At 33.8% G+C, this 17453-nt stretch overlaps 1 protein-coding gene across 1 annotated transcript in view; it reads right to left on the bottom strand.

Moving 5' to 3' along the window:
• Positions 1-17453, bottom strand: part of LOC149948961 (paired box protein Pax-6-like) — a 64000-nt gene that overhangs the window by 24610 nt on the left and 21937 nt on the right. The window contains exons 3-4 of the mRNA XM_090172859.1: positions 10424-10554; positions 10142-10357 (exon numbers count right to left, since the gene is read on the bottom strand). Of these exons, the coding sequence (XP_090028985.1) occupies positions 10142-10357; positions 10424-10554 (347 nt within the window). The remainder of the gene's footprint in view (positions 1-10141; positions 10358-10423; positions 10555-17453) is intronic.

A 17453-nucleotide genomic window follows, 5' to 3' on the forward strand; every position in this document is an offset into this window, starting at 1 on the left:
ATTTGCCATAATTTCCCAAAATTTACCATTATTTAGCAACATCCAGTTATTTGCCATTATTTCCCAAAACGCAGCTATTTGCCATTATTTCCCAAAACCCAGTTATTTGCCATAATTTCCCAAAATTTACCATTATTTAGCAAAATCCAGTTATTTGCCATTATTTCCCAAAACGCAGCTATTTGCCATTATTTCCCAAAACCCAGTTATTTGCCATAATTTCCCAAAATGTACCATTATTTATCAAAACCCAGTTATTTGCCATTATTTCCCAAAATTTACCATTATTTATCGAAACCCAGTTATTTGCCATAATTTCCCAAAATTTACCATTATTTATTAAAACCCAGTTATTTGCCATAATTTCCCAAAATTTACCATTATTTATCGAAACCCAGTTATTTGCCATAATTTCCCAAAATTTACCATTATTTATTAAAACCCAGTTATTTGCCATAATTTCCCAAAATTTACCATTATTTATTAAAACCCAGTTATTTGCCATAATTTCCCAAAATTTACCATTATTTATCGAAACCCAGTTATTTGCCATTATTTCCCAAAACGCAACTATTTGCACGCCGCTATTTGCCATTATTTACCAAAATACAATTAATAACCATTATTTACGATAATAGTCGTTATTTACCATAATTTAAATTATAGAATAAAAAGCAAAATTTTTGGAAACAGCGAGCCTTCAGTCAGTTACGTGGTTCCGGTTTTAGAGAGATTCCGTCGTCGAAGAAGCAAAAAGTGCGAATCTCACGGAGCCAGTGCGCGTGTCCCTCCGCGAGATTGACGTGAAGAGGGAGGGGCCACGCGTCATCTCGCTAAAACGCATTCCGTCGGCTGCACCCCGATTCCGCCCGGGAGAAGGCTTTTCAGGGCTCGCCGAGGACCATAATGGTGGCGCACGGCGGCGCCGAAAGTGAAGTAACCCGAAGTTGGCCGCTGTCAGGGTTTCCCTCGGAATACATCATCTCGAGGAGGAAAAAGTGACGTTTCCCCCGGAAGATGTCGCGGATGACACAGTTTTTGTCTCCACTTCCCAGGCTCTATTGTCTTCCCTTCACTTTCGACTTTCATTTTATCGCGTGCTTGAGTTTGGCTGGCATACGTACAAATTTAGTGTAGGTACCATTAGGGTCCCAATCAATCAGCATATCTTGATCTTGAATTTTTTTAATTTATTTATTATTTAGAATTTATTCGATTTTTTACGTATTTAATATGAATGCAAATGGCCATCGATAACCGGAAATTATATGAATGCAAATGCAAAGGGTTATCGATGACCGTAAAATGTTTTATTGCAAATGCAAAAAGCGATCGATGAGAGTAAACTATTTTATTGCATATGCAAAGGGTCATCGATGATCGTAAAATGTTTTACTGCAATTGCAAATGACCATCAATGACCGTAAATTATGTGAATGCCATTTCAAATGGAAATTTCGATACAATATCTTTGTAATACTTTTAAAATGTCCCAATAAAAATAGAGTTAGAAGAGACCACCTATGGACAGTGAGAAGGATGATAAAATACGCGAAAAAGTAGATTAGTCCATAATTAAAAGGGATAATATATCTAAATCCTAAACAAATTTGAAGAAACTCCCCCCTTTTCGGCTTTCCGTTGCTATGCAACGCGTTTTGAAATTTTTAATGTTTAGGCTTAGTTTCTCTTTTCGATATAACAGTCGCCAGCCAGATTTCCCGCACGGTACTGATGAGTTCCAAATAAAACGAAACCGGTCTACCGTTGGAATTTCTGGCTATTTTATTTAGTTTTTTTGTAGTTTATTACTCGAAGATCTATTTGATCCGAGATTCGCTCGAAGACCTATCGGTACGAGTTTTTAGTAAGTTTTTTTTTTAATTTCTTCAAATTTGTTTAGGATTTAGATATATTATCCCTTTTAATTATGGACTAATCTACTTTTTCGCGTATTTTATCATCCAATAAAAATAGAGTTTTATTGGAATATGTTAATTTTACTTCCGAATCGTATTATAAAAAATCGATACATATGTTTCAAGCTAATAACGTTATCAAGTTAAAAGGAACCACGGCTATGGACTGCATTGGGAAGAGTGATAAAATTAGCGAATAAGTAGATTAGTCCATTATGAAAAGGGATACTAAAGCTAAACCCCAAACAAATATATAATATAATATATTTAAAAAATAATAATAATAACATTATCAGTTTAGATTAGACGAATACTTTTCTCGAAAACAGAATATTATATACTTCTGGTGATAATATATTATTCGAAAACGTCCCGTGAAAAATAAGGGGCACATGGGCACCGCCGCGTAGAGAGAGAGAGTCGAAATAATATTGTACGGTCATTATTGTAAAATCGGATTTTGCGGGGATGTTTGTATTGAAAAACCATAATCGAATGAGAACCAAAAAATGGTTTGTTGCCAGTCTTTAGCCGAAAAATGTGGTCCCCTCGGCGGACCAGAAAGGACTTTTCGGGGTCCTTCGATTCAAAGGTAGATCGGCGATGATGGTGAACGTATTGTACCCGTCCAAAAGCGTCCTCATTAATCACGTCCTCACTGACACCTCAACTGGCGGGGTGCCCTTCCTAATGGGGAGGCGCTGCGACCAGAATGGGTGCCACCCCAGCCGCGCGTTTACAAAACCGAGCTGAGAAATAAATAATGTCACCCTTGTTACGGCGGCGGTGGTGATGTAGACCATCCACGGTTCGTCTAATGAAGAAGGCGTGGAACTTCACGCTCCATATAGTGCGACGGACATTGAGCGGGGTCCCGCTATTTCAATAGCTCCTACTTCCTTCTCCTTCCGAGATGTATTTTCAATTGTGGCCTTTTGAAGAATTCACTGGGAGCCTCGCGAAGAAATATCTCATGGCCCATTTTTCAAATCTGCTTTAGCTTTTGCTTCAAATCAATTCCATTTCATTTTTTTCTATCGTTTGAAACCCTTAAGACGAAGATGGTATCAATATCGTTATTTTATACATTTTACTTTTATAAATTTTATAAAATTTTAGTTTTCATTTAACAATTATCATGTAATATTTTTAATCGAATTTTAGGGTGTAATACCGCATGCTTTAAAGGGAATTTTCAGTAAATATTTTATTATTATTTATAATACTTTAAAGTGAATTTTCATTAAATATCCTATTATTATTTGGGTTGAATTTTTTCTACTAAACATAGAAAAAATTCAACGTAAATTTGTAGATCAACTATATTATTTCTTTCTTCGAAAACACTGCAGATATAATTACAAAAATATACTTAAAGACATTGGATTAAATACCCTTTCCACCGTTCGTGAGCAAACCGAGCTAATATTTATGTTTAAACTAACAAATAACATTACACTATGCTCAAATCTTTTACCCTATATCAATCTATGTGTGCCTAATTATAAAACAAGAAATTTTAATTTGTATAAAACCGAAAAAAGCCAATTAAATCCAATTAATAGAGTACTAAACACTGTAAATAAATTTAGTAACAAAATTGATATTTATAATTGCAGAATTGCCCATTTAAAACAAATAGAATATTAAACCTCTCATTTATATACTCATAATACACTCAAAATTGTTTAAATTGTTTTGAAATTTTCCATTGTTACTGTGTGTTTTTTTTCTTCCACAAATGACATGTACAATTTTTTAAACTATATATTTTTGGAAATCGTTAAACTTTTTGTAATATCGTGTACTAAGTACAAACTGTGTGGTAACTTGCTGATACAACCCTGTATTGTTTTAATGCACATTAAACCACTTTTTCATTTCATTTCATTATTTATAATACTTTAAAGTGAATTTTCATTTCATTTCATTATTTATAATACTTTAAAGTGAATTTTCATGAAATATCTTATTATTATTTGTAATACTTTAAAGTGAATTTTCATTAAATATCTTACTATTATTTGTAATATTTAAAATATATATTATATTATATTATATTATATTATATTATATTATATTATATTATATTATATTATATTATATTATATATTAATAATAATTTATTATTATTATGATTTAGTATGTCTTTCCGATTTTTAGGGGAACAGATTTCGAAAGCGTTTGATTGAGGAAAAAGGGTCCTATGCTTTTGGTCGTTCATCGGTTGGAAGTTATCGTGTAAGGGTTCGCGTCGCTGTGGCGTCGCGATATAATTGACACTTTTGTGGAACGTTTTCCCCCTATCGTAGGAGGACGTTGTCGCTTTTGGCGAAATCTGCTGTGAAAGTGTCATTGTCGGGTGGACACAAAGCTTCTGAACGGACGGCGCTGCTCGGGGAGACTGGAACGGATTCATTGACAGCGGCGCGCACAAATAACAAAGGTCAAAAGTCGACGACACCGAAAAGGTAAGAAAAGCGTTTCTCCATCATCACATCTCAATTTGTTCGATACAACGACGCGGACCCGAGCAGACGTGGCTTGTAACGGAACGGTCTCGTTCGGACCTGAGAATCACGCGAGAATACACCAGCCCGAAGCTATTTGAACTGATTACCAACGATCAAAGGTAGAACTTTCAAACAAATTGAACTGATTACCACGATCAAAAATAGAGCTTTCTACCAAAAACTGATTACTACGATCAAAAGTAAAGCTTTCAACCAAATTGAAAACTAATTACCATGATCATAATTTAAGCTTTCCATCAAATTGAACTGAATACCACAATCATAATTTAAGCTTTCAACCAAATTGAACTGATTACCACGATCATAATTTAAGCTTTCAATCAAATTGAACTGATTACGAAGATCATAATTTAAGCCTTCAATCAAATTGAACTGATTACCAAGATCATAATTTAAGCCTTCAACCAAATTGAACTGATTACTACGATCATAATTTAAGCTTTCAACCAAATTGAACTGATTACCAAGATCATAATTTAAGCTTTCCATCAAATTGAACTGAATACCACGATCATAATTTAAGCTTTCAACCAAATTGAACTGATTACCACGATCATAAATTAAGCTTTCCAAATTGAACTGATTACCACGATCATAATTTAAGCTTTCAATCAAATTGAACTGATTACCAAGATCATAATTTAAGCTTTCCATCAAATTGAACTGAATACCACGATCATAATTTAAGCTTTCAACCAAATTGAACTGATTACCACGATCATAAATTAAGCTTTCCAAATTGAACTGATTACCACGATCATAATTTAAGCTTTCAATCAAATTGAACTGATTACGAAGATCATAATTTAAGCCTTCAACCAAATTGAACTGATTACTACGATCATAATTTAAGCTTTCAACCAAATTGAACTGATTACCAAGATCACAATTTAAGATTTCATCCAAATTGAACTGATTACCACGATCATAGAACTAAAAATCTATAGTTTATTTGTACAGATGGCACTAAGTTACGAATTTTTGATAGTTCTTATAATCGACTTAACAGTTATTTTCCTTTAAAATCAACGTCATCAAACATTATTTTTATCGCAGCTTCAAACAAAAACTTATAGTTTATTTGTTAAAATAAAGATGGCGCTAGGTATAGTTCCCAAAACCGACGAAAGAGTTATTGTCCATAAATCAAAGACCTCGCAAAAGGGGTCGAATCAAAGGGCAGTTTGTTGACAAACGCGCCCCCCTCTTGTAGCAAATTAAGAGTCCCAGGCTTTCGTCACCGCTGTTTCGAGCGTCGACTGAGGACGCCCGGGGGGCGGGAATACGAGGGGGAAAGTTAATTTCCATTTTATAATTAGATTGTAGGCCAAGTCGGGGAGCGAACGAGCGTTATAAGTTCGTTACAGAACGGCGCCAGTCGATTTCGGTCGCGTTAAAAGCTCTTAATAATGGGGGGAGCGTCCTGTTTTCCCGAGAGTCGAAAAAGACGCCATGCCAGGACGACGGACGGACGGACGGGGGGGGGGGGGGTACAGATCGAATCTGTCCTTTACCTCCCCCCCGCGCAATTCCCCCTCACGTTTTTTGATTTCTTCAATCAATGGAGCCAATGATAAAAATGGAGCCTTCCATCGTGAGCCTCGCGAAGGTCCGTTTGCGGCGTGGCCAAATTGCAAGGCCGGCGCTCGCTTCGGCCTGATGCCCTGGCAAATTGGCTGGAGCCCCGGAGTGGATCCGGGATCCGGCGGGCTCCAGGAGACCCGGAGCGAGAGAACGGACGCGGGTGGAGAGTCGGTAATAGCGGCTCTCGTAAGCACCGAAGCTTCCACGTGTGGCTGGATGTTTATCCTGGAAATGCCTTTAGATTACACGCGTACGAATAAAGGTGGATGATTTATGGGTTATTGACTCACCAAGGACTACTAATGGACTTGCAAATATTTTTTTGTTTGTTTGTGGGTTTTGTCCTGACGCGATAACTTACCATAAATTTGTCTTAAACGGTTGGAAATTTTAGCAAACGCTAGATTTATCTAAAATGGTTGGAGATTTTAGAAAACGCTAGATTTCTCCAAAGGGTTGAAAATTTAAGCAAACGCTAGATTTATCTAAAAAGGTTGAATAATTTAGCCAACGCTAGATTTCTCTAAAAAAAGTTGAATATTTTAGCAAACGCTAGATTTCTACAGAATAGAGCTCTGTTAAACATATTTCACTACGTTCATAATTAAAATTAGATCGATCTGTACGATATTTCCTTGATACAATGGTTGTAAGGTAGATTCTAATAATAATTTAAATTATTGTACTACGTATTCTAATTAACTTATCACTGATTAAATTATATTTGTTCGAATGATTTAAAAATATATTCTATGAATAGATCGTAACTGGTTTACATAAAAATTCTTTAGAATAGGCGCTTAAATAAAACCTGTTCAGCGATTTGCCTAGAAGTAGTAATACAGAGAGCCAGGACAGGCATGTAAAAGCGTGATATTTTAAAGCGCGCTGCTTAGTTTTCAATACAGAAGGGCTCGTTCAAATTCCCACGCGCCTCCTGAAATAAAAAATGAGCGCGCGCTATCAACAAATAAAACTAACACAAACACGTGACTATTTTATTCAGTGACTCGCGCATGCGCGTAGTGAAAGGAAAGAAAATGAGAGTGGCATTTATTGAAGCGGCTATTGCTATTTGTTTTAAGGGAACCATTATAGATTACGCTCTAGTTTCGATTTATCTACCTACAAGCCCGGCAAGAGAGAAAGGTACAAATTACTCTGACCCGCGCTATAAGGGGCTCGTGTTGGAACAAGGCTAACTTTGGTGCTTGCGGTTCTCTTGGGGCCCGAAATAAATAGTTTCCCGGGGCTTGGGACCGCTCTCGGCCAACTTAAGCCGCGTTCACACTAGAGGCGTAGCAAGGGGCGAGGGGACATCGCCACTGGTTCTCACTATCGCTTGAAACTAGTTGTCATAGCGGGTGTACCTGTTTCCAAATGTTAGCCTTTCCACTTTACATAGAGCTACGTGGCTAAGAAATCAGAAAGAGTCTGCTTTGCCAATGAAAATCCCCCAATTTCTGGGTTTGACGCGTTGGCCGTCAAGCAGGGTTGGACAAAAGGCACTAGTCACGGCATTTGATTATTATAATAAATGCTCTGACTACTAAAACTAATCGAAATCTGGGGCTCACCAGTCAGTTTGACTAGTGAAAAATTTACGTAAATATTCATAAATAATGGCGAATAATATAAATTCAGCATTCATCGATCCCATTTAACTCGAGTGATAATTAACTCCAATTTTCATTCTGACGGGTAAAGCAAAATATTGGCTGTCCTTCTTGTTTTTATACCCCCTTTTTACCCCCACTAGGCAGTGACTACGAAAATAAATTAAAATAGGAGGCTCACTAGTCAGGCTGACCACTAAAAAATATCCTTATGTCCAACCCTGCTCTATGTTCACTGAAAAGGCTAATAGTAGGTGGTTTTTTTGAGCAGGTTAAAAAGTGTAGCCATATGACTTCATTTTACTTCAATTCTGTCTTGACGAAAGAAACGAGTTGGAGTAAGAAGGGAGTAGTTAAAGGTTAAAAGTTATTTATAAAAAGTTTCCCGTCATGTTTTCGTGAAACGAAATTTAAGCAGACGACAAAGCTAGATTACTACCTCTACACCTCCTTTCGAGGAGGAGTAAAAAGTGTAACCTTCGAGCTCTGGAACAATCGAACAAAATTCGGGACAGGGTAAATCTTACCCCGATAACAGGCGAATAAAACATCTTAGGGTAAAAAGTTTACACTTTTTGTCCCCGGACAAGCGAAAAAAAACCACCTATTTAGACATTGAACTTGTCGCGTTAATACTAGAAACGAAGATTTTTAGGAAGTTGCGTATTAAATTGAGGAACTGAGCTGAACAAGTCGCCTAGCCATTGCCAACAGCGGCGGCAGCAACAACACGATTACGACCCACACCGATCCCTTCAGCGAGTCCCTTCCAAAAAGTCAAGATAGGTTGCAAAACATCATTCGAGAAAGAAGCCAGCTTTTTATCACTTGATTTCCCCAAAACGGTTTTTTGTTGTCCCGGGCCAGATTCGACCCCGATGAAAGGTGCAAAGGGGAATAAAAAAGAGAGAACGCTCTTTGAAAATGGTCCGAAAGCCGGGAGACGGGGGCCGGGGGTGCGTGGATGAAATAAAGTTCTAAATAGGTGACCATTTCCTCTAACAAATCACCGATGGCAGCGAGGCGCGCGAAGCGGACATATTTCGGTGGCTGTATGTCCCTCCGCGGGGCATTGTACGGCGGCGAGAAGGGAATCAGGCTATCGAGTCAATGGTAAGGGCCCATAAAGGAGACGTTAAAAGCGTCTACGCGCCCGCTTTCATTCAATCTAGCGCCGCCGAAGGACAACCGTAAATGCGGAGAAAAAGTTCAAAATGGCTCTGTTCGAGGCAACTCGAGTTTAAGCCGGCCGGCTTACAAGCTTGTTCAACTTTCACAGACACACACGCTGTATACAATTCTCTCGAGAATGTAGGTCTCCATTATGATCTTCGCACACCCCAATCCGAATTTAGACACCTTTTTATACCGGTTGATCGTGATATGGTTATGGACTTGATGCCTCCTAAAAGATGCCCGACCGATTCCCAAATAACAGTTGCGTATACGGATCCGTCCACATAATTATGATCAATCAAATATCATATTATCAGCATTTACGTTAGGATTTTATCACATCCGTTGATACGGGTCAAAGTGTCAAACAGATCAGTTCAGATCGGTATAATGAATCAGATACAATTTGAGATTGCTTTAGGCTAACTGATTATTTTCAAATATCTGAGAATTACGACTGGAATACGTTGGAAGCATTAAATATCCTCATGCCTTGTTGAAAATATATTTACAATGATTCTAACTCGAATTATTATCGAAAATGACTAGGAACCCATTGATCAATTATGGAATTTTGTTTTTCAAATTATAACGTATTAGGCCTAACGACTTCAATCTGAAGTTTACCGAAAATTTGTGGTCATTATCAGATCCTAAATTTTCTAATCACAAATTTCTTTGATGCCCTAAGCACGTGTTTATAATAATAATAATAATAAATAATTATCAGCTAAGTTAATACTCAAGGCACCACTTTAGGCCCAAGTCATCGAGCTACTTTTAAAGCCTATAAATCAGGTGACTGGGTTACAATACGTAGGAGGGTGGTGGAAAGCCCTTCGTGCCACGCGAACCAACAGCTCCATACACTCACTATTACCATTAACCTCAACAAGTTTGTAATTTAAGTTATTTGCTAAATGGATTGGCGCTTTTGGTAACAATTTACGATAATAATAATATTAATAATAATCAGCTAGGCTAATACCCTTGGCACCACCTTGGCACCTTAGGCCTAAGTCATCGAGTGACTTTTAAAGCCATAAATTCAGGTGGCCGGGTTACAACGCGTAGGAGGGTGGTGGCAAGCCCTTCATGCCACGCGAGCCAACAGCTCCCTACACTCACTATTAAGAACTATAAAGAACTGCTACTCTTATAAGGAAGGTAATGATAACCCACTACATAATTCTGAAGTTCCTAAGTACCGAATTACACCATCTTGTGGCTTCATCGGTTTTATCTGAGCCGTATGTTTGAACAAAAAGGAGAATATCTTAGCGAGTGTTGAAAAGTGGAAAGGTGAACTTACGCTGGGAACGTTATCGTTGTTGCAAACGTTGTCCGACAGTAGCCTGTCCCGGATCTCCCAGGCGAAGATGGATGGGCACTCGCGCTTGTACTGGGCAATCTTGGTGACCACATCGGGAGTCGCCACTCTGGGCTTGCTGCCTCCGATGGCCCTCGGCCGGATGGAACCCGTCTCGTAGTAGCGTCCCAAGATCTTCGAGACGCACCCGTTAGACACCTGCGAATGGGACGGACATTAGCGGCAAATACAATCTCCGTTCTCTCCGGCCGTTGAGATAATTACCTGAAGGATTCTGGAAATGTCGCATGGTCTGGCTCCGCTGTGTGCCAACTCGACAATCTTCTGTCTTGTCGAGTCGGGCAGGGGCCGACCATTGACATACACCCCGCCCAGTTGGTTAATTCCGCTGTGTCCTGATAGCGGCCGCGCAAAAAATACAAAAAAATATAAAAATATAAAACGTGATGACTGTAACGAGAAAAGATGAAATTTTTGGTCGAGTTCGGTACTTGTAGAATGGCGCGTTTGTACCGAGAGGGTGGTTGGGGGGAGGGGGACGCCACCGAAAAAGTCGAAATGTCATTTGACGGTATCTTTCGGTTATGCCAGGCACGTTCCAAGCCCTACCGGGAAAGAATTCCACGGCCTAGATTTGCCGCGGGTCACCTCGCCGTTCGTGGACGAGGCGGGGAACGGGTACGGTTTGCGAGGACGTCGTTGTCCGGTGACTGAGACGTCGGTGGCGTCGAGGGTTTGAGAAGGAGGATAATTAGACGTCGAAATGTTTTGCCGGGAAGCCATTAGAGAAGAGATAAGGACTCGGCGAAGAGACTGAGAGGGGGAGGGAAAAGGGGGATTTCCACCCCCCCCCCGATGTATGCGCTGTCCTTTAATACAAATAAAAGTGAAGGGGGGGGGGGGTTATTTCGCCGGATTAGCTTGATCGAAGATTTGGGCGGCAGGGGGGAAATTTAGCCAATTATAGCACGCTATCGGAGGGTGGCTCCTTCCCACTCGTTTTGTTTGTTGTTATTTATTTGTTTACGACGGTGATAGTGTGAAAGGGGTAAGACGTCATCTTGTTCCCGATATTTCGTTGATGTCGTCGAGAACCTATTTAAGTTACTGAGAACGTACGAGTCTATCTGGCCCGAGGGGCTAACCACTGTGGAAACATTTGTACACCTGATTTCAGATTTCAAGGGATTTCATTGATTTTATAGTTATTTCGTCGAGATTATTAGTGATTAAATAGTGAATTCATAGGGATTCCTGGGGATTTCATAGTGATTCTCGGCGATTTCACTGATTTCATAGCTATTTCAGTGATTTCATTGTGATTTTTGTGATTTCATAGTGATTTCATTGTGATTTTTGTGATTTCATAGTGATTTCATTGTGATTTTAGTTATTTAACTGATTTCATAGTGATTTCATTGTGATTTTAGTTATTTAACTGATTTCATAGTGATTTCATTGTGATTTTAGTTATTTAACTGATTTCATAGTGATTTCATTGTGATTTTAGCTATTTAACTGATTTCATAGTGATTTCATTGTGATTTTAGTTATTTAACTGATTTCATAGTGATTTCATTGTGATTTTAGTGATTTAACTGATTTCATAGTGATTTCATTGTGATTTTAGTGATTTAACTGATTTCATAGTGATTTCATTGTGATTTTAGTTATTTAACTGATTTCATAGTGATTTCATTGTGATTTTAGTTATTTAACTGATTTCATAGTGATTTCATTGTGATTTTAGCTATTTAACTGATTTCATAGTGATTTCATTGTGATTTTAGTTATTTAACTGATTTCATAGTGATTTCATTGTGATTTTAGTTATTTAACTGATTTCATAGTGATTTCATTGTGATTTTAGTGATTTAACTGATTTCATAGTGATTTCATTGTGATTTTAGTTATTTAACTGATTTCATAGTGATTTCATTGTGATTTTAGTTATTTAACTGATTTCATAGTGATTTCATTGTGATTTTAGTGATTTAACTGATTTCATAGTGATTTCATTGTGATTTTAGTGATTTAACTGATTTCATAGTGATTTCATTGTGATTTTAGTTATTTAACTGATTTCATAGTGATTTCATTGTGATTTTAGTTATTTAACTGATTTCATAGTGATTTCATTGTGATTTTAGTTATTTAACTGATTTCATAGTGATTTCATTGTGATTTTAGTGATTTAACTGATTTCATAGTGATTTCATTGTGATTTTAGTTATTTAACTGATTTCATAGTGATTTCATTGTGATTTTAGTTATTTAACTGATTTCATAGTGATTTCATTGTGATTTTAGTTATTTAACTGATTTCATAGTGATTTCATTGTGATTTTAGTTATTTAACTGATTTCATAGTGATTTCATTGTGATTTTAGTGATTTAACTGATTTCATAGTGATTTCATTGTGATTTTAGTTATTTAACTGATTTCATAGTGATTTCATTGTGATTTTAGTTATTTAACTGATTTCATAGTGATTTCATTGTGATTTTAGTGATTTAACTGATTTCATAGTGATTTCATTGTGATTTTAGTGATTTAACTGATTTCATAGTGATTTCATTGTGATTTTAGTTATTTAACTGATTTCATAGTGATTTCATTGTGATTTTAGTTATTTAACTGATTTCATAGTGATTTCATTGTGATTTTAGCTATTTAACTGATTTCATAGTGATTTCATTGTGATTTTAGTTATTTAACTGATTTCATAGTGATTTCATTGTGATTTTAGTTATTTAACTGATTTCATAGTGATTTCATTGTGATTTTAGTGATTTAACTGATTTCATAGTGATTTCATTGTGATTTTAGTTATTTAACTGATTTCATAGTGATTTCATTGTGATTTTAGTTATTTAACTGATTTCATAGTGATTTCATTGTGATTTTAGTGATTTAACTGATTTCATAGTGATTTCATTGTGATTTTAGTGATTTAACTGATTTCATAGTGATTTCATTGTGATTTTAGTGATTTAACTGATTTCATAGTGATTTCATTGTGATTTTAGTTATTTAACTGATTTCATAGTGATTTCATTGTGATTTTAGTTATTTAACTGATTTCATAGTGATTTCATTGTGATTTTAGCTATTTAACTGATTTCATAGTGATTTCATTGTGATTTTAGTTATTTAACTGATTTCATAGTGATTTCATTGTGATTTTAGTGATTTAACTGATTTCATAGTGATTTCATTGTGATTTTAGTGATTTAACTGATTTCATAGTGATTTCATTGTGATTTTAGTTATTTAACTGATTTCATAGTGATTTCATTGTGATTTTAGTTATTTAACTGATTTCATAGTGATTTCATTGTGATTTCATTGTGATTTTAGTGATTTAACTGATTTCATAGTGATTTCATTGTGATTTTAGTGATTTAACTGATTTCATAGTGATTTCATTGTGATTTTAGTGATTTAACTGATTTCATAGTGATTTCATTGTGATTTTAGTGAGTTAACTGATTTCATAGTGATTTCATTGTGATTTTAGTGATTTAACTGATTTCATAGTGATTTCATTGTGATTTTAGTGAGTTAACTGATTTCATAGTGATTTCATTGTGATTTTAGTTATTTAACTGATTTCATAGTGATTTCATTGTGATTTTAGCTATTTAACTGATTTCATAGTGATTTCATTGTGATTTTAGTTATTTAACTGATTTCATAGTGATTTCATTGTGATTTTAGTGATTTAACTGATTTCATAGTGATTTCATTGTGATTTTAGTGATTTAACTGATTTCATAGTGATTTCATTGTGATTTTAGTTATTTAACTGATTTCATAGTGATTTCATTGTGATTTTAGTTATTTAACTGATTTCATAGTGATTTCATTGTGATTTTAGTTATTTAACTGATTTCATAGTGATTTCATTGTGATTTTAGTGATTTAACTGATTTCATAGTGATTTCATTGTGATTTTAGTGATTTAACTGATTTCATAGTGATTTCATTGTGATTTTAGTGATTTAACTGATTTCATAGTGATTTCATTGTGATTTTAGTGAGTTAACTGATTTCATAGTGATTTCATTGTGATTTTAGTGATTTAACTGATTTCATAGTGATTTCATTGTGATTTTAGTGAGTTAACTGATTTCATAGTGATTTCATTGTGATTTTAGTTATTTAACTGATTTCATAGTGATTTCATTGTGATTTTAGTTATTTAACTGATTTCATAGTGATTTCATTGTGATTTTAGCTATTTAACTGATTTCATAGTGATTTCATTGTGATTTTAGTTATTTAACTGATTTCATAGTGATTTCATTGTGATTTTAGTGATTTAACTGATTTCATAGTGATTTCATTGTGATTTTAGTGATTTAACTGATTTCATAGTGATTTCATTGTGATTTTAGTTATTTAACTGATTTCATAGTGATTTCATTGTGATTTTAGTTATTTAACTGATTTCATAGTGATTTCATTGTGATTTTAGCTATTTAACTGATTTCATAGTGATTTCATTGTGATTTTAGTTATTTAACTGATTTCATAGTGATTTCATTGTGATTTTAGTGATTTAACTGATTTCATAGTGATTTCATTGTGATTTTAGTGATTTAACTGATTTCATAGTGATTTCATTGTGATTTTAGTTATTTAACTGATTTCATAGTGATTTCATTGTGATTTTAGTTATTTAACTGATTTCATAGTGATTTCATTGTGATTTTAGTGATTTAACTGATTTCATAGTGATTTCATTGTGATTTTAGTGATTTAACTGATTTCATAGTGATTTCATTGTGATTTTAGTGATTTAACTGATTTCATAGTGATTTCATTGTGATTTTAGTTATTTAACTGATTTCATAGTGATTTCATTGTGATTTTAGTTATTTAACTGATTTCATAGTGATTTCATTGTGATTTTAGTTATTTAACTGATTTCATAGTGATTTCATTGTGATTTTAGTTATTTAACTGATTTCATAGTGATTTCATTGTGATTTTAGCTATTTAACTGATTTCATAGTGATTTCATTGTGATTTTAGTTATTTAACTGATTTCATAGTGATTTCATTGTGATTTTAGTTATTTAACTGATTTCATAGTGATTTCATTGTGATTTTAGTGAGTTAACTGATTTCATAGTGATTTCATTGTGATTTTAGTTATTTAACTGATTTCATAGTGATTTCATTGTGATTTTAGTTATTTAACTGATTTCATAGTGATTTCATTGTGATTTTAGTGATTTAACTGATTTCATAGTGATTTCATTGTGATTTTAGTTATTTAACTGATTTCATAGTGATTTCATTGTGATTTTAGTTATTTAACTGATTTCATAGTGATTTCATTGTGATTTTAGTGATTTAACTGATTTCATAGTGATTTCATTGTGATTTTAGTGATTTAACTGATTTCATAGTGATTTCATTGTGATTTTAGTTATTTAACTGATTTCATAGTGATTTCATTGTGATTTTAGTGATTTAACTGATTTCATAGTGATTTCATTGTGATTTTAGTTATTTAACTGATTTCATAGTGATTTCATTGTGATTTTAGTTATTTAACTGATTTCATAGTGATTTCATTGTGATTTTAGTTATTTAACTGATTTCATAGTGATTTCATTGTGATTTTAGTTATTTAACTGATTTCATAGTGATTTCATTGTGATTTTAGTGATTTAACTGATTTCATAGTGATTTCATTGTGATTTTAGTGAGTTAACTGATTTCATAGTGATTTCATTGTGATTTTAGTTATTTAACTGATTTCATAGTGATTTCATTGTGATTTTAGTTATTTAACTGATTTCATAGTGATTTCATTGTGATTTTAGTTATTTAACTGATTTCATAGTGATTTCATTGTGATTTTAGTGATTTAACTGATTTCATAGTGATTTCATTGTGATTTTAGTGATTTAACTGATTTCATAGTGATTTCATTGTGATTTTAGTGATTTAACTGATTTCATAGTGATTTCATTGTGATTTTAGTGAGTTAACTGATTTCATAGTGATTTCATTGTGATTTTAGTGATTTAACTGATTTCATAGTGATTTCATTGTGATTTTAGTGAGTTAACTGATTTCATAGTGATTTCATTGTGATTTTAGTTATTTAACTGATTTCATAGTGATTTCATTGTGATTTTAGTGATTTAACTGATTTCATAGTGATTTCATTGTGATTTTAGTGATTTAACTGATTTCATAGTGATTTCATTGTGATTTTAGTGATTTAACTGATTTCATAGTGATTTCATTGTGATTTTAGCTATTTAACTGATTTCATAGTGATTTCATTGTGATTTTAGTTATTTAACTGATTTCATAGTGATTTCATTGTGATTTTAGTGATTTAACTGATTTCATAGTGATTTCATTGTGATTTTAGTGATTTAACTGATTTCATAGTGATTTCATTGTGATTTTAGTTATTTAACTGATTTCATAGTGATTTCATTGTGATTTTAGTGATTTAACTGATTTCATAGTGATTTCATTGTGATTTTAGTTATTTAACTGATTTCATAGTGATTTCATTGTGATTTTAGTGATTTAACTGATTTCATAGTGATTTCATTGTGATTTTAGTGATTTAACTGATTTCATAGTGATTTCATTGTGATTTTAGTGATTTAACTGATTTCATAGTGATTTCATTGTGATTTTAGTTATTTAACTGATTTCATAGTGATTTCATTGTGATTTTAGTTATTTAACTGATTTCATAGTGATTTCATTGTGATTTTAGTTATTTAACTGATTTCATAGTGATTTCATTGTGATTTTAGTTATTTAACTGATTTCATAGTGATTTCATTGTGATTTTAGCTATTTAACTGATTTCATAGTGATTTCATTGTGATTTTAGTTATTTAACTGATTTCATAGTGATTTCATTGTGATTTTAGTGATTTAACTGATTTCATAGTGATTTCATTGTGATTTTAGTGATTTAACTGATTTCATAGTGATTTCATTGTGATTTTAGTGATTTAACTGATTTCATAGTGATTTCATTGTGATTTTAGTGAGTTAACTGATTTCATAGTGATTTCATTGTGATTTTAGTGATTTAACTGATTTCATAGTGATTTCATTGTGATTTTAGTGATTTAACTGATTTCATAGTGATTTCATTGTGATTTTAGTTATTTAACTGATTTCATAGTGATTTCATTGTGATTTTAGTTATTTAACTGATTTCATAGTGATTTCATTGTGATTTTAGTTATTTAACTGATTTCATAGTGATTTCATTGTGATTTTAGTTATTTAACTGAT

The sequence above is a fragment of the Leiobunum rupestre genome, chromosome 4 (genome assembly GCF_980474605.1).
Source record: "Leiobunum rupestre chromosome 4, qqLeiRupe1.1.hap1, whole genome shotgun sequence".
Classification (NCBI taxonomy): Eukaryota; Metazoa; Arthropoda; class Arachnida; order Opiliones; family Sclerosomatidae; genus Leiobunum; species Leiobunum rupestre.